Source organism: Corvus kubaryi, unplaced genomic scaffold, assembly GCF_017639235.1.
Source record: "Corvus kubaryi isolate FWS band 111438036 unplaced genomic scaffold, C.kubaryi_AGA036_p1.0 split1-37173, whole genome shotgun sequence".
Classification (NCBI taxonomy): Eukaryota; Metazoa; Chordata; class Aves; order Passeriformes; family Corvidae; genus Corvus; species Corvus kubaryi.
Window position 1 is genome coordinate 444170 of NW_024582074.1, and position 17486 is coordinate 461655.

At 46.8% G+C, this 17486-nt stretch overlaps 2 protein-coding genes across 10 annotated transcripts in view; one reads left to right on the plus strand and one right to left on the minus strand.

Moving 5' to 3' along the window:
* Positions 1-8752, plus strand: part of CIT (citron rho-interacting serine/threonine kinase) — a 68932-nt gene extending 60180 nt beyond the window's left edge. For 6 of the 8 annotated variants that reach the window (XM_042053898.1, XM_042053890.1, XM_042053897.1 and 3 more), the window contains 8 exons: positions 591-683; positions 2003-2111; positions 2236-2364; positions 3015-3095; positions 3707-3785; positions 3902-4093; positions 4958-5261; positions 5728-8752. In XM_042053898.1, the coding sequence (XP_041909832.1) occupies positions 591-683; positions 2003-2111; positions 2236-2364; positions 3015-3095; positions 3707-3785; positions 3902-4093; positions 4958-5261; positions 5728-5751 (1011 nt within the window). In that variant the 3' untranslated portion in view covers positions 5752-8752. The remainder of the gene's footprint in view (positions 1-590; positions 684-2002; positions 2112-2235; positions 2365-3014; positions 3096-3706; positions 3786-3901; positions 4094-4957; positions 5262-5727) is intronic. The other 2 variants (XM_042053891.1, XM_042053894.1) reach the window with 1 other exon arrangement.
* Positions 8753-10172: 1420 nt separating this feature from the next.
* PRKAB1 (protein kinase AMP-activated non-catalytic subunit beta 1) lies at positions 10173-17222 on the minus strand. 2 transcript variants are annotated; one of them, XM_042053912.1, is made up of 8 exons: positions 17123-17222; positions 16044-16218; positions 15484-15650; positions 14493-14586; positions 13681-13795; positions 12372-12505; positions 11812-11880; positions 10173-11731 (listed from the first exon to the last, which is right to left on the minus strand). In XM_042053912.1, the coding sequence occupies exons 2-8, from the start codon at positions 16206-16208 to the stop codon at positions 11654-11656; spliced, it is 822 nt and encodes a 273-aa protein (XP_041909846.1). In that variant the 5' UTR covers positions 16209-16218; positions 17123-17222; the 3' UTR covers positions 10173-11653. The 2 variants fall into 2 exon arrangements, with proteins under 2 accessions (XP_041909846.1, XP_041909847.1); XM_042053913.1 differs by lacking the exon at positions 17123-17222 and adding an exon at positions 17019-17116.
* Between the last annotated feature and the right edge of the window lie 264 nt (positions 17223-17486).

A 17486-nucleotide genomic window follows, 5' to 3' on the forward strand; every position in this document is an offset into this window, starting at 1 on the left:
CATGGTACTACTGTCTCCTCACTATTGACTGTAATTTTGAGATTTTTAGTTAGTGAATTCTATCCAGTCTTTGTTCTTGAATGTCATGCTTCCAGGCTAGAAAATTTCCTTAGGTGTTTGTGTCACTTTAATTCTAGACATTTACACAGGTTATTGGTTTTAGTGTGGAGCATTAAACCACAGCCAAAATTCTCATTAACAATTACTTCTATGGCCTACCTTGTTAACAAACTGAACACCACTCATTTCAAAGTGATGCTTAAGGCAAGTTTCAGGGGTTAAAATATAGATCTAACATATTTCAATTTGTCAATCCCTTTTCTGTGGGAAACTTTCTAATTTTTTCTTAATGTCTTTCAAGCATAAAAGAAATCATAGAAGCCATTTAAATTCACGTTCTTTTTTGAGAATGTGAAGAGGCTTTTCATTATTTCATGAATTCACAGTAATTACCCTATTAAAAGACGTACTTGCTTATCTCTTCAAAGTTCTTTTTGTGGCAAGAGGTGGTTCTCAGATCCATTTCACATGCTCAGCAATAGAATTTACTTTATTGCCATCCTGAGCTATGCTTGTTATCTTCCTTACAGGTTGAGAACAGTCTTTGTATCTGTGCAGCCATGCCTAATAAAGTGGTGGTTCTGCGATACAATGAGAGCTTAAGCAAGTTCTGTATCAGAAAGGTGAGTTTAGTAGCTCCCTGCAATAGCTGAGGTAATTCACATAGTGTTCTAAGCCTTTGCTTTGGAGCAAACATCTAAAACCTTTCTGTGTGCATGAGAACATTTGTTTGCCAGCTAAAATGATAACAAATTGAACCATGCACTGACTCAAAGTGGAGTAGGCAGAAATTTCCTTTAATAAGAGCTGACATTTTTGGAGAGATGCAGAACAGAACTGTGATTTTTTTTGAGATATTGGACTGAGCTGTCATCATATCCTCAGAGATCTCTCCTCAGGACAAAATGTTTAAATACCACCTGCCTTAAAACAGGCTGGTGCCCAGAAACTCATGTCCTCTCCTATTCACAAATTAAAGGATGCTCCAGTCAAACTACAACTCCCTGGGAGATTCTGCAGGTGACTTTGAAGGCACCAGTTAATTTTACAGTGTGGCTGAGGCTGTTATCCCTGAGTGCTATGTGGGCACTGCTGGAGGGAAGCAATGGGCACAGTCATGCAGATCTGGGCTCCTCAGGAGGAAAGCCATAAATAATGGAGATCTCGGCACAAACAATGTGGATGCCAGCTAACCTGGAATGTGTACAAGCATTGTAGCTGATACCAACTCCTGCTCACAGCAGGGAACGCTGAGGGTGTATAGCCCTTCCTCTGACAGGGGTTACATGCAGAACATGCAAAAGTGTGTTTTAGCGGGCAGGTTTTCCCTATCTCCACTAATCCAGACAACTGAATTTAGATCCTAACAAGATGGCAGCAAGCCCAGAATATGCTTTTCTTTCCTGCCAACTAAATTTCCAGATAAAGTAGGATTTATGCAAGGAATCTTGTCCTCAGAAGATCTCAGGATCTGTGTGTTGTGTCAGGCTAGCCTGCAGAGCTATCCCAGCTGTTCAGTCACAAGGCAGGTCTTGGTGGACATCTCTCTGTCATTGTACAAAGAAGGAAGGAAGGAAGATTGGCTGTGACCTACTGTAAACAGGGAGCTGCTCAATACTGCTCCAGAAAACTGAGCTGCAGAGCAGAAGAACGTCTTCCAGAACAGTATATTCTTCCAAAAGGAAGGGGATCTTATTAGGGTTAGCACCTCAAGGCGAGTTGATATGCAAGTCTACATTCAAGCATCACTTCCAACAAAACAAAACTTTCTTCTAGCAAGAGTTTCTGTCCAGATGCTTTTTAGAGGCTCTTAGGGTCTTTGAGGTTGCCATCTCTCTCCCTTTTGAAAGATAAATGTAGCAATATACAACCTTCCAGACTGAGCACTATCTGTAAGCTGGTACAGGGAACTAATATCTGTCCATACTGTCCTTTTTTCCAGGAGATTGAAACCTCTGAGCCTTGCAGCTGTATCCATTTGACCACTTACAGCATCATCATTGGCACCAACAAGTTCTATGAAATTGAGATGAAGCAGTACACACTGGAGGGTAGGAGACAATTCCTGAGGAATGCTCCAAGTGGCTCCACAGGTTCTTTTATAGGGCTTTTCGAAAGCAGTTTAGGAAAAAAGGTTGGTGCAAATCAAGGTGTTTTTCTCCATTCTCTTTGCAGAGTTTTTGGATAAAAATGACCACACTTTGGCCTCTGCTGTGTTTGCTGCTTCCACCAACAGTTTTCCAGTCAGTATCATCCAAGTGAACCCAGCAGGGCAGAGGGAGGAGTATCTGCTGTGTTTCCATGGTAAGTGGTGCTAGTGTTGTACCACTCCTGTTCTCTGAGCTGCAGAAGGTACCTAAGTGCTGTTGAATTTTGCACAACCTGCTTTGGCTTTCTCCATGCCTGTGGATCAGTTGCTGAGTGTAGACTTCTGTGCCTGAGGGAAGGACCACAAGCAGTGTGTTAACTGCAAACAGGTGTTTGATTACCCTGATAAGGTGTTCAGGGGCTCTCAGATTGGGCTTTGTCTGGTTTCCATGCAGACAGATGAGAGTTTTTAACCTTCTTGTGATTAAGTAAGAGAGGGTGTTACTTTTTTCTATAGCTGCTTTTGTTGCCCTCTTAGATACTGTCATGAGAATGCACACATCTTCAAAAGCCCACTAGCAGTAATTTTGGGTGAGTAATGGTAGGAGTCTCATCACCTTCCCAACTGTAGATTAAATAATAACCTTACCTTAGCTGGAACAAAGAGACCTAGAATTGCAGCACCTTTTGGCCTGGCAGTATTCCTACATCTAACCAATTCCATGGCATTTAGAGTAATTCATGGCACTCTGGGATTTGCAGGATGTCCCTGATAAAAAGCCCAGGAACAATTGCCTTTGTCCCTTCAAAATAAATGAATAAAATTCAGGCCAATGCTCATGACATGATGTGACCTCTCTTGGCAGAGTTTGGTGTCTTTGTGGATTCCTATGGAAGACGCAGTAGGACAGATGACCTGAAATGGAACCGCTTGCCCTTAGCTTTTGGTAGGTGTTGAGGGACATTCCCTTGGATTACGGAAATTACTGAAACCAGGAAGCATCCTTGTGGAATGGGTAGTCTGCACTGAGCCCTTCTGTCTCCTTTTCCCTCTCCCAATTCTTCCAGAAGCTATGGATCTTTTTCCCACGATTTAAGCTCACTATAAATCCAGATGGCAAACCTTCTGAAATATAAGCCATTTAAGGAAAACTAAACCAAAGTTCCATTTCCTTAATGTTCCTAGTCTGACACTGATTGAACTGGCTAGTGGAATTTTTAACCATGCTCTAAGTTTCTGAAATAGTGAAGAATATGAGGGCTACATATTCTCCCTCAAGCCTTTTGGCACTGCCTAATGAGATTTTTTTCAGTTAATAGTCTGGCTTTAATGCCTTTTTTATGATACTTTGGTTAGTAAAGTCCTTGAGACACGGTTTCAAAGCAACAATTCTTTAAGCTTGCATCTCCCCACTTAGTGTCTGTGTCATTACATAAAATGTATTCTTTAGTTTTCCCACAGGGCTGTCAGTCTCTCTTGTGCTTGCTGTTGTGTTTTAGAAGTTTTTAATAGAGAATGTATTCTGTGTTTTTTCCTGCCTTTGCACTGCTCCTTCAGCCTACAGGGAGCCCTATCTGTTCGTGACCCACTTCAATTCCCTTGAAGTGATCGAGATTCAGGCACGAGCTTCTCTAGGGTAAGTTGTTCTCTTTTCATTCCTTTGAACAGCCTGTTTTGCATAAATATACAAACTTGCCAGGAAAAGGTACTGTGCTGCTACTGTAATGGACTTTTTCCTGCAATTTTCCCCAGAACTCCAGCACGAGCCCACTTGGAGATACCAAACCCACGGTACCTTGGGCCTGCAATCTCCTCGGGAGCGATCTACTTGGCCTCCTCCTACCAAGACAAGCTAAGGGTGATCTGCTGTAAAGGCAATCTGGTGAAGGAGACCAACAATGAGCAGCAGCAGCAGCACCACAGAGGCTCCTCTGCCACGCGCAGGTATGGTGACATCAGGGTGTCATGGTGACATCGGGGTGTTACAGTCCCTGGGTGCCTCAGGAGCAAACTTCCCTCCTGATGCCTTTTCCCCTGGCATGGTGGGATGCCCTTGTTCTGTTCCTAGAGGCTGATGACAGCCAGTTACTGTAATGCTGGAATAGAGTCACTAATGGCTTAACATCCAGAAGGAAACAAACAGCAGCTCTAGGAAGATGTGGATAATCTCCATAAAAGCTTTGTGACCTTGTGCTGGTTTGCTTTGTTGTTGTGATAGAACTCTGGCTTCAAAGCTTTTTGAGCTCAGATGCTGTTGATTATTACACTAAACACGGCTTGGCTGTAACAAGCTGTAAAGCAAGAGCCCCCTTCTATCAAATAATGAGTGTGCCTTAGGGAGACAGTGCTGGAAAGTTGTGATGTGATACACAGGTAATTAGATACGGGGGCTGATGGTGCCACAGTGTGCACATGACACTGAGAAATTGAGGCTTGTAGCTCATCCCAGCCTGACCTGAACATCCCTGAGCTACTGAAAATTGTGTGAAAACACATATATCAAATTTTAGTGTATTTTTATATGGAAAAATGTATGGCTGGAGTGTATGAAAAGGTGGTGTTCTCTGGCCTGTTCCGTACACGACTTACATTGGCAACTCATTAAGGCACTTTGCCAGCGTGGCTCATGTGATGGATACTCCAGCTACCAAAATATCTCTGCATTTTCCATCTTGGCTCAGGGAGGGGCTGATGCTTCTCACCCGAAGGCTGGGGGTGTTGGGGGAAAAGTTACATTTTTGCTAAAAGAAAATGTAATGGGAGGTTTTTGTCACTCAGCAGTTCATATCAATTCTTTTTGAATGACAGCAGCCCGAACAAGAGAGGCCCTCCCACGTACAATGAGCACATCACCAAGCGGGTGGCCTCCAGCCCAGGGCCTCTGGAAGGGCCAAGCCACCCCCGGGAGCCCAGCACACCCCACCGGTACCGTGAGGGACGGACAGAGCTGCGCAGGGACAAGTCCCCGGGGAGACCTCTGGAGAGGGAGAAGTCTCCGGGCCGACTGCTGAGCACCCGCAGGGAGCGGTCCCCGGGACGACTGTTCGAGGATAGCAGCCGAGGGAGGGTGCCTGTGAGTGGGGCCAGAACTCCTCTTGCTCAAGTCAATAAGGTAAGTCAGGAGCCTGCAGAACATGTCTGTTCTCAGGAAAAGGCTTGTATGTACTGCAGAAGGGCTGGTGGCACTGGAAAGCACAAGAGCAGATCAAATCTCACCTGCCTGCTCCTCAAATTCTGTTGGAACAGAGCCCACAGGGTTTCATGCACTGGCCTTGTGTCCACCTGCCCTGGGCTGGTTCTGGGACTGCAAAGCTGATGGACACTAGAATGGCCTGAAAGCAAAGGTGCATTTACTAGCAAGTGATAGAGGATTTGAAGGGGAATAATGTCTGGAGCACCGGGAATGTGGGAGCCTGCTGTGCTCAGAGTGATGCTGACAGTGCCTGCCTTTGTCAGTGCTTATGGATGACAGGAGCCCTGGCTCTGTGGGAGCAGCAGGGGATGCACTGCTGCCAGCACCTTGTGCCTGGGAGAGAAGTATCTGTGACTTGTAACTTGCCCTTTTATTTCCCTGCCAGGTCTGGGACCAGTCTTCAGTGTAAGTCTCAGCGAGACGAAGCTACTCATCTTGACCTGCAGGAAAAAAAGAAAATGGACTGAGTATATGCACTCCATCTGTCTGCAGCCCAGTTCCCAAACAGCATTCCTGGGCCCAAGCTCGCTCTGCAGTGGGAGCCGTGATGCTTTTGAAGACCGTTCACAGCTCAGTTAATTTCTCTGTGCTTTTCTGCACTCCTGTTTTTGCACTTTGTACTACTGTTACTCTTTCAAGCAGTTCATTAACTTTTTGTATCCACTTTAGTCCCTAGTAGTTCATCCCGGAAATGGGACTAGTGTCCTGCCCCAGGTCATCACTGTGGTTAGCACCCCTTAACAGAGAGTTGGTCATAGTTCTGAGATGTGCTGGGAGCCCCTGATGGCCTGGAAACAGAAGGGCCAAGGTGAGTGAGTCTTTCAATAGGAACTGTGGTTGGATGTTCTCCACAGAACACAGGAAAAATTTCTTCGGATTAGCCTGTTCACCTGCCACTTCTGAAAATTATTTTGTTCTCACTAAAATTGCTTTAGAGCAGCTCTGATGGGGAGGGAAGAATGCTGCTTTACCTGACCCCTCTGCTGAGCCCTGAGACAAAGTGCATTACCTACAAGCTACTGGGTTGTAAGACTTTATCCAGGTCTTCTGCATGACAGTTCAGTGCATGCTGCTGCACCATCACTGGCTGCTCTCTCCTTTTAGGTTGCTTTGCTGAGTAGTGTATTGTACCTCATTTGTAAATTAACTGAAACCTTTAGATTACGCTGCAAAATAGCCGTTAATTACTCTAGAAATTTGGCACCGAAGAGTTAATAAGCCTTATTCTATGACAAGAATTACAGTCACTCCTCTCAGCACTGGACATGGTCTCTTCAGCAGAGTCCTGCCAGCCTCAGCTCCCCAGGGGGAGCAGCCCAGGCTGGCTCCTCCTGTGAGCTGGAGCTTGTCGTGCAATCAGATCCGGTGTCTTGGCACAGGACACTCACGGGGAGCAGCTTTGGCAGTTGCTGACACACTTTTGCTTCCCTGTGTCTGACCTCGAGCCTTTTATTGCTTCCTATTCTCTTCTGCTGTGAACATGAAGCAGAGAGCAAATGATTTTCAAAGCAGGTTTTGACCATTCACTCTGCAATAGCAACATTCTAAGTGAACAATCATGTTCTTTACAACTGGAAAGAGCAAAACTGCAGCCAATCTTCCCTTGGCGCCACACTAAAATTTCTGCTAGTCCCTTGCAAGCCTGTGCTAACCTGTTCTAGAAACCCATCAAAATTCCAATGCCTTGTCGGTGTCCTTTGGCGAGTTTCATGAATATTGTATTCTGTTCTCGTCTGTTGGGTTATTTTCAGTCAGATGATTTGGCAGGAAATTTGCTGAAAGTTTTTCTCTCCTGGTCTGAATATTTTGAAAGGTCACTGAGATCAGTCTTTAAATCTTTGCATCTCATGGAAGATCTTCAAGACCTCAGAAATGGGCTTGTTGAGTCCTGAAAGTGTGTATCTTGTGTCTTGTTCGTGAAATGCTTCCTGCTATAGAAATAGCTCAAAGGACTGTACATATTTACAAGAAACTTTATATTCGTAACAAAAGGGAATTGAATTGGTTTCTACTTTTTTATTGTAAACTGTGCGTTTTTCAACACTAGCTTTTTGTTTTACTGGTGGTTGTGGACAGCCATCTTCAGACACTGGAGGAGCCTCCCCTCAGTCCTCCTCACTCCCATGAAGAAATATTGTAACATTAAATTGCAATTGAAGCTTATTAGCATAAATGAGATTTTAGGTCTCTAGAAGTACAGGATTTTTCTTCATTACCTTTTTATTATTGACAAGGGAGGGAACCAGAGGGACAGTTCAGAGGGACAGTTCAAAGCTCCACCTGGAAAGTATTGAACTTTGTTGTTGAACAATAACCAAATAAAACAAATAACTATCTTGACTGGCATGGTGAAATGACGGCTTCCTTCTCTCTAGAGTGCCCCTGCCCCTCCTGCCCTGCCCCTGGCTCTGGGGCTGGGGAATCCTGGGTGTCACAGCTGACCCAAGAGCAAACCCTGGCAATATTTAGCATTTAATACTCGTCATTCCCTGAACAAGTAGCATAAGTGGCTTCACAAACCCCAAGTATGTTGACATGCTTTAAACCAGGTGGATTTATCTGAGTACTTCACTAGAGCAGCAGGCAGCTGCAAGCACCTACAGCTAAATCCTGCCTCACCAGTGAGACAGGCAGAGGTGAAGCACCTGTGAGTATCTGGGAAAACAGTCTTGCCCTGGTAAATGACCCCACACATCTTGAGCTGGAAAAAAGGCATCTTAATTAACAACAGTGTGATCTAATGCCAGGTTTGGGACTTATCCCAGCAGTATACTGGGAGCAAAGCAGAGGGAGATAGTTCCTCATCCCACTGCTGTAACATGCTGGTGCTTTAAGGCCTAATAGCTGCAACTTTAAAAAAAGACCATTCACAAATCCAGTCAGATTGAGTACAACCTGCAGAGTTACTGTACAGCTCAACTTACACCTGCTGGGAAAACTTGCTAGATCAGACTTAAATGTAAATACATCTATTTTTAACTGAACTAGTTTTTACAGGGTCTGAAGTATTCTTTCACAGGAAGAGGTTTTTAATATGCACACTGCTGCCTACAGTAACTTAATTTGTTCAGTGTTTTTGGTTCTGTGCACATACCCACCCCCTCAGCCCCGAGAAAGGGCTTGTTGGAGGCTGTGGGGGTGGGTTACTAATGGCTCCTCTTACGTTTTGGTCTACATGACATTCTCCATGAAAATGCTCTACACATCAACCCCGAGCTGCTTGATTTATCTATTGTGCCTACTATGATGTATATGATGAAATGCTGACTTGTTCAATGTTCCTTTATTTCTTTTACTGTGCACAAACAATACTTACTTAAAGCTCATTGTTGCAGTCCTATGATGCATGATCTGAGTTGTAACAAAACTAAATTAATCCAGAAACTGGTGGAGTAAAAGAAAATTAATTATTTAGTGAGCTTTTTGATTCCCAAGAACCCTGCACAAATCCAGGTCAGCTTGACCCCCACATGCTGTGCTGAACTTCAGGGGGTCAGGGGAGGGTAGGGAGCTCTTGTTATGCCTGTATTGGTTTACTCCAGGGTCCCCAAAAGTGACTGTAACAAAAGTGTCTGCACCTACCTTTAAAAAATGTGCTCTCCTAGCAACAGCCAAGAATAAACACAACAGCATAGACTGTGAGCTGTGGGTGGGGAATGTAAGTGAGCTAATAAACCCAACTCTTGATCCAGCTTTTGCCTTTGGAGGGATTTGATTCATCCCATTGCAATAAGGGAACACAAGAGTGATTAATCTAATTCATTCATCTGTCAAGCAGAAAAGGACCTAGCAAAAAAAAAACCAATAAGAAGACCCCAAACCCCAGCCCCCAACAAAAACCAAAACAACCAGCTTACCTCTTCCTTCATCCACCCTCCTGCTGGAGAGAAAGGAAGTTGGGGGGCTGAGAGTGGTAGTGGCTTACCTGAGGAAATCTGTGGCTCTTGAGACTGTTCGTTGAGGCCACAGGTGCCAGGGACCATCTCCTCTCCATCAAATGCTGCTTGTGGCTGGAGAGCCCTGGGGGCAGCTGTGCTTGGTCAGCCGTGGGCAGGGAAAGGTGGAGCTGAGGGAGGGTCATGCCTGCAGGCTGTCACACAGCCTGGGCCCCCACCCTGGTCTCCCCCCTGGGCCTCCCAACTCTTTCGGGGCTGCAAAAGCTGATGGTGCAGTGGCAGCTGCAGTTCCTGTGCTGAGCCCTCTGCTAGCTGAGACAGGGCCAGGGACTACAAACCAAAAATCAAAATTAAAAACCCTCAAGCTTTCTACACAATAATTGTTCCTGTCCTGTGGTTCCACCATACCTCATGCACTGATGAAGAACATGGAGTACTCTGCAGGTACCAGCACTGACCACACTTCCCACAGCCTTAGCATTCCCTGGCGCTACTGGACACTGCAGAGGCACAGGCTGTCCCCTCACACAGCTGGACCTGACCCTGCATGAGCCTCTGACCCCAGAGAGTCACCCTGTTGAGGACAAAGACTTGGGGAAAAAGGTCTGCTTGAAGTGGCTGCTGGAACAAAGAGAAGCTGACAGGAGGCCGAAGGCCCCATCCCAAGCTTTCCAGCCCTAAGGGACTGTTGCTGGAGCTTTGAAGTAATTGGCCTCTTGTCCTTCCTCTAAACTTTACATCACAAATAAACATGAACACCTTGGTCTTCTTCACTAAGTGCAAGAGGATAAAGTGCTTCAAGCTGCACCGCTAAATGAAAAGCTTGCACAAACCACCAAGGCATAAAACTGCTATCAGGAAATCACTAACAAAATAACAATTCACTGAATGCAAGGTTACCAAAGATGGAAAAATAATAAGACAAGTCACCCACTTCTCTTGAAAATGTTTTATTTGTTTCTAAAGAGGCTGAAAACAAGAAATTCTGTAGTTCAGAATACCAAATACTATCCACAACACAGAATGAAGAAAGAGTTTTCAGAGAAAACCATTGCACCAGACCCAGATCTACTTAGCTACTGAAGATACTGCAACAAGGCTGGTGAACAGACCCCAGGATGGCAAAGCACCCTCCTGCTGTGGCTCGCTCCACTCCATGCTGGCTGCTGCACTCTGTCCCCACTCAGACTCCTCACAGACTTGTGCGAAGTGCTTTCCCCCACAGTGGGACGGGGCTGGTTGTCATTGGCACAGTCACAGTGACCCAGGCACCAAAACGAGCCAAGGAAGGGCCCAGCAGGGCCCCTCCAGCACTGGTTCCTCCCAGGCAGGCCCAGGGTACACTGGCAGCAGGTTTGCATTAATGTTGCATTTGTTTTGGGATAAAACAGGCTGTCAGCACCGAGGACAGGCAGCCTGGCATTACTATAATCACTTAGAAAACAGAAACAGAATAAAAAGTTGCCCAGCTCCAGCCCTGGGCACAGCAGGCTGCAGTGCTGCTGCATCCAGCACACTGCAACTGCTGACACTGAGGGGCAAGTTTGGCCACTGGGACACAGGAAACTTACAGTCCCCTTCAGGCTGTTACTGAGGAACTAACTCCTAAACTGAACCCATTCATTTCCTTACAGCCACCCCTCCCAGCTTAAGGAAGTCTTCATCAGTGACAACAAGAGAAACTGGTTTCTAAAAGCAGATTACTGCAAGACACATTTACAATTTACAGAAAAATCCAGCCATTAAAAACAATTGTCTTTACCAGAAATTCCACAGGGGAAAAGATGTATTTCAGTTCTCATGAAGAGAAAAACTACAGAGCTATTCACAGTAGAAACAGTGCACCCCACTCTACTGTAAAATAATAATGAGCTTGTAGTGATTATGTTGCTGATTTTGCCCAGAAAAGGCTGCTACAAAAAGATCAATACTCACACTTACTTCAGCCAGGCAAGTTTGGAACTCATTACTGAAATAATGTTTGATAAGCAACAGAAGCAGTAATGAGCCTGCTTTTGCCAAGTATTATGCTCAAATCAGATTCCCCAAGAATCCTGAACTTTCTAGACTTTGGGCTGGCAGCTTCCCAGTCTGCCTCGCTGCTAAAGCTCTTTGGTCTGTTGCTGCCTTCACATCATTCAGCCTAATTAAATTGGTCATTTTTTAACTGAGCTGACAAGCGGCACTGACACCTTTGCCACCTGTCTAGTTGCTGTGAAGCTGCCATTTCCAAGAACTTCCAAGGTGGGGCTAACAAAATAAGGGAAATACAGGAGAACCTGGAAGTCTCAGGAACAGTATGAAATCAGAGTTCGTTTGCTACAGCACAGAGCAGAAGTACATTTGGTTAAGTGAAGCATTTTTTTTCTGAGACTGCACTGGCCCAGAACAATTGGTCACAAATGACTGTGATGCTCATATCGGCTTGTACAGCAAAGTTGTCACGTATTTCTTCTTGTAACGGTGTGTAGCACTAAGCACCATCACTCCATCCTACAGGGGAGGGAAAACAAGCATGTACCATGGTCAGACACCCAGGCTTCCCATGTGCAGGACATGCCCTGGCCTCTCACCTTGATGGAAAGTGCATACAGGTGGTTCAACATGACGTGGTTGGGTTCAGGGAGCAGAGCGGGATCGCACTGCAGAGAAGAGGGAGAGTGTGACAATAACAGAAGTCACAGTTCACACCCATCACAGCTGATGGGTGACAAACAGTATCTGTGACCAGCCATACCCCCAGTACATCACTGCTGCTCATGCTGAGTCCATCACAAACACAGTAACCATTTCAGAACCACCACAGATCCCTCTGGGTAAAACCTCTGCGTCGTCATCAGGACCATGAATCAGACTCTGATTACACCTTATCTGCTTCTGGTGTCTTAACAGTTGACAAGATTAAGGTTTTGGGAGGAAAACAGCAATATAATTTTCCATTTTAATGACAGTCAACTAGAAAAATAGATTTACTTCAGATGAATCCATCTGGACACGCATAATATGGAACTCACCAATACAATAACTTATCCTAAGGTTTTTCCTAAGCTGTCCCCTGCCTATACTCAGATTTTTTCCCCATCTGCTCCCACCCTCAAGGGCATTATTTAGCAAACCAAAGTAATGTACTCACAGAAATGCCTGTGTCCTTGTTCAGGATGACCTGCAACAGGTGTGGAGGGAGAATGGGTGGAGATTTAAAGCGTTCCTCTGCCTTACAAACATAGGGCTCCTGGTGGTACGGTCCTGGGGGTGAACTTGACAGCTCTGCCAAAGCAATAGTAGATATTTAATCCTAAATACTTTTTAAGAACATCTGCTGTTTATAGGTACATGCAACCTAAGGGAATCAATGGCACTTAAGTATAACAACTGCAGCAGCTGGTGCAGTGCCAGAGGATCAGTCACTGCCCAAGAGGGGATTTAAGATGCCCAAAGCCTGACTTGAAACGAGCTGTGAGGTTTTGGGCAGCAGTTTTGAGGGCCCAACTGCACTTCAGAACTTCTCTGCCATCTCTGCCCAGCATTTCTCCTGCAAACACTCCACAGTGCAGGCTGTTCCTGCAAGGGAGGTACAAAAACATGGGATGCACCCATGAAGGGCAACTACTCCTCCTGTACAGAGACTGGGCTGTGGAAAGAGCCCTTCAGAGTCCAATCAGGACTACAGCATGTGGGGCAAGGCATCAGCTAGAATCTCCTCTTGGCCTGTCCCACAGATAACACTTTCTCCAAAAAGGCTTTGTCCAGGGCAAAGTTGTACAGAGCAAAACCCACCCAAACACACCTCCTGCCTCAGGTGCAAAGGTCTTCTGAAGGAGGATGTAAAGTACTATTTCAGTCATGGACTCCATCCCTACAAAGCTCAGTAACAAACAGGGCAAGGCTGACCTCAGACACAGCTCAAACTAAACCCCACCTCTTCTGTTACACTACAACTTGGAACTTAAGGCAAATATTCTAAGACATAGGTAATTTATACTACACTGTGAGGATATGATACACTCCTGAGCCTGTGTTAGCACTGAGATGCACCTAATTTCTCCCTCTTAAAGTGCAACTTCTGACCCCCTCAGCCATCTCCTTAGCAGAGGAACACTGAATTCGGAGCAATGTAGGCTGTCAACACTGGTTTGATGTGGTAAAGCAGAGACTGATCCACCAATGACTGCCCTAAACCCAGCGACTGCACACAGCAGGGGCAAACAGTTATTAAGCACCCATGACTTCCTCCTCATCACATCTGTGTTGCCTTGTCAGAGGTTTCCTCTTCTGTGCATTCCACATTCTTCCTTTGGGCATTTGTGATTCCTGCACACATCCACAGGGCCTGACACAAGTGGAGATTAATCTCTACTGGAGTTTTAACTCCAGACAAAAAGGAAAATGAAATTTTTATCAGCTCTAAAAAGTGTGATATAAAGTTACCAGTAAGCTCATACCAGACATGTCTGAACACTTTTGGGAGTCCACCATCAAAGCATCGAACACTTCAAAGTCAGTTTTCTTCACTTGGATGATGTTGTTGACAGTACCCAGTTGGCTGGTTACTACTGGCTGGCAAGAGGCAAGATACAAAAATCAGAATAAAGCAAGCCTGTGGGACTAATAGATTCTCAGAACTACACAATCAGCATTACCAAGAATGACATATATTGCTTTTGAAATATGACAGAACCAGATCTGAAAACAGCTCAATGAGTGTTAGGTTAAGGGGAAGTGCAGGATTTTAAGGACTGGGAGGGGAAAATGCCAGTTGAACCTGCCAAGCCCACAGGGTTGCAGACAAGGCGAGGGTCAGGTCTGGGCTAGTTACCTGTGACACCAGGTCTGGACACTGAGTTCATAAGCATGTGGGGAACTGCTGGGCAGGCTGGGGTTAAAGCTCATTTTATAGCAGAGGAGGAAGAACAGGCCTGGTAGATTTTGGCACATTTACTGGACTATGAAAAGATCTAGAGCAGCAATAGCAACATCCTGGCACAGAGGGCCAGGACAGCACACAAGCTCTGGGCTGCCAGCAATGCTGCAGTGCTCTAAAAGACAGTTTGGCACTACACAAGAAAAGCCTGGCATCACTTACAAACCAGTGGCCCAGAGATCCTGTCCCTCCTTGCATTTCCTGCCCTCTGAGCTCAGTTTGATGCTACTACCCAGGCCAGCAGGGATCAGAAACCTCTCTCACCAGCTTGAAAAGCCACTTTCTCCTCTTCAGATGTCTCAATTAATAACAGTGACTCAAAGCAAACGTTACCTCTGTAGGATCATGTGTCCACTGCCCATCCACAAAGAACTTGTACTGGTGCTCTCCTTCTGGCAGGTCCAGGATTGCCACAAAGTTATTGTGACTGGAATTTAAGACAATCAATCAGCCCTGCAATGTTCTGAAAAGTACACACTGATCTATAAACTGTGACACACACTGTGACACAAAGCACAAGCCTCCTCAATGTGCAAAACCTTAAAAAGGCACATTCAGAGAATCTCTGATGCAATCTAAAGGTAAAGAATCAAATTATGATTAATGCTCAGTGACAGTGAGTCCCTGCACATTCCTCACATCCCATAACTGGCACTGAGCTTTTGGAAAGTCACCCTCACATCTTCATGTTACTTGTTAGCACACGAGACCTCATTTATCTGCTGATGGAACAAGATCAGCTTTCTCATATTTCCTTGCCTTTCAGTATTTGCCATCAGAAATTGCATTTCCCAAATGCCCTTGAAATAAATGAACAATGAGCAGATAAAAGCAGCAGCTAGATACTTCTGGGTTACTTTGGGTCTGAATAGCTGCTGCTTGGCAATTTCCATACTCCTGGGCTGTGAACTCCCTGATTCTTCAGAAGGCTTTACCAGCATCTCAAAAATGATGCTGCTCCAAACGGCCACAGTCTCCGGACCCTTTGAGATGGTCAAAAGCCACTGACATGGCAAGGATGTGTCGAGACACTGTGCTTAGAACCAGCTCCCCTATCCACACCCCAGTCCCACTCTAGGCACAGATGGCACAACAGGGACTGTTTTGGGTTATCTGTGTGTTGTGCCCAGTGAACTGACACATTGGCTCCACTTCCACCCTGTGCCACCCAAGAATGGAAAAGTCAGATTGTCATCAAGGGTTTGAGGAGAGAAGCAGGACAGTGGTAAACTAAGCACAGTCCCATCTCTCAAGTGACCACCGTCCTCATGACATTGAGCACTCCCAGTCCATGGGGAACACCACTGCGGCAGCACTTTGTTACCTTCTTGTCAGAGGAATTTTACTCCAGTTGTTGAAGGACCCTGATAAATAAACTTCTTTCCCTCCTCCAGTCCAGCGAAAGACTGTGGGCCGAGCTTGGGTTGGGGTTTTGTCATTCACTTCCAGATCTTGCTGCCAAGCTAGAAATTCTTCTTTCTCCAATGGAGCCTACAAGCACAATGTCTCAATCAAAAAAGTTTCTTTCCTGGCAGACTTAGACAACCTGTGTCACACTGAACGCTTTTTTTGCCCTCAGGCATGATTCTCTAGCTTTCATCAGATGCAGAATATAAGCTGCATTTCTAGATGCCGTTCACAAGTTCAATTTGCACAAATTCCACAAGGTGTTAAAGCCTACCAAATTTGCAGGAAGAGTGGAAGACAAAATAATGCCCCTCCCTCCCAGTTATACCTGCTTAAACATCAATTCACTCTCTCCTTGGCATGGGAAGGAAGGGGGATGGTCAGCTTTGTGTAAACACAGTGACAGAATCCCTGCAGGTTGCAAACAGCCCCACAGCATTCCAAGCAAGCAATGCTGGGAGAACAAACCAGCAGTACCTTCATTTCCTCTGAATGGAACAAGTCTGCATCTTCAGGACTATCCATTAAGATTTTTGGTCTGTCATCCTCTTTGGTACTGATGGCTCCTCCTGAGCTGTCCCCTCGGGAGGCCTTGTGCCCATGGCGCTCCAGCCCCGCTCGCTCGCTGCTTGTGTTCCCCATTTTTATGGATCTAAAAGAGCAGGGAAAGCCAATTAGCACAGGTACTCCCGAAGCTGGAACACCAGCAGGCAGGAAAGAAAACTCATCAGTAGACTTGGTCTGTGTTTCTGAGTTGAAGAGCCTCAGAAACTTGATTAACCCATTGTAAAGCAATACCACACTCTGAATAAAGACACTAAATGACAGGTTTTAGCTTCTTCTGGTAATGTGCTACAGTTCAATACACGAGCACTTCTATCAGATTCAGCCACTCAAGAAGTTGACCAAGCAGGTCCCTGCCACACAGCTGTTGTGTCTTCCCAAGTTAAGGGCTTGCTCTTTGCCTTCTGCCTCCCCGTGCACTTCGCCAGCTGGAACACCAGGGGAAGTTTCTGCCAGAACGCTCCAAAACCAGCCTACATGAAATGTGACTTCGCTAGAATAACGTTATCTCACCCTGCTGAGGATGCTGAGAGCAGCTGAAAGGGGCTCTAAACACAGAACCACAGAATGTCCTGAGCTAGAGGGACCCACAGGGATCATCCAGTCCAGCCCCTGGCCCTGCACAGACACCCCAACACTCCCACCCAGTGCCTGAGAGCGCTGTCCAAACGCTCCTGAAGCTCTGGCAGCCTCGGGGCTGTGACCATCCCCTGGGGAGAGCTCAGTCCCGCTGCCGCTCCACGGACGCTCCCTCTGTCCCCGCTTTCCTCTGGGAGAGGCAGCGCCTGCCGGCCCGAGACCCAGCCCTTCTGCCGCTCCACAGCCCTGCGTGGATGCGCACGGAAGTTTCCGCCGGAAGGGGGCCCGCGGGCGCCCAGCCCCACGCACCGGAACCTCTGCGGGGCATGGGGGGCACAACCCGGCCTGGCAGCACCGGGATGCCCGACCCCAGGAGCCGCCCCTGCCCCGCCGGGCCCGGCCCCGGCACCCACCGCCCGCCGCGCTCCCGCCGCCGCTGCAGCGCTTCCGCTTCCGCCCGGCCGGGCCCCCGGCCGCCGGAGGAAACCCAGCCCGGCGCGGGCGTTCCGGGGCTGCCCCGCGCTCCACCCCGGGCTCCATCCCGGGCTCCATCCCGGGCTCCCCCCCGCGCCTCTTCAACACCGAACTGGTGCCAGGGCAAGGCTCCGTGCCGGCCCCGGGAGCCGCCGTGTCCAAGGCAGCGCCTGGAGGCGGTGTTGGAGTCACGCGAGAACGGTGTGTGCCCTGCGCCGTGGATCGGGAGCGGCGGATGGGCCTGAGCCCCAAGGCCAGAGTGCACTGGAACTATGAGCTCTTGCGTCTGAGGGAGCACAGATG

Bases quoted from the DNA above. Each gene is read 5' to 3' on its own strand.
- PRKAB1 (XM_042053912.1), bottom strand. From the start codon at position 16,208: ATGGGGAACACAAGCAGCGAGCGAGCGGGGCTGGAGCGCCATGGGCAC. The intron at 14,587-15,483 runs GTAACAAAGTGC...CTTAAATTCCAG, and splicing joins AAAATTCCTCTGACAAGAAG to TCACAATAACTTTGTGGCAA. The intron at 12,506-13,680 runs GTATGAGCTTAC...TTGCTTTGGCAG, and splicing joins AAAGTGTTCAGACATGTCTG to AGCTGTCAAGTTCACCCCCA.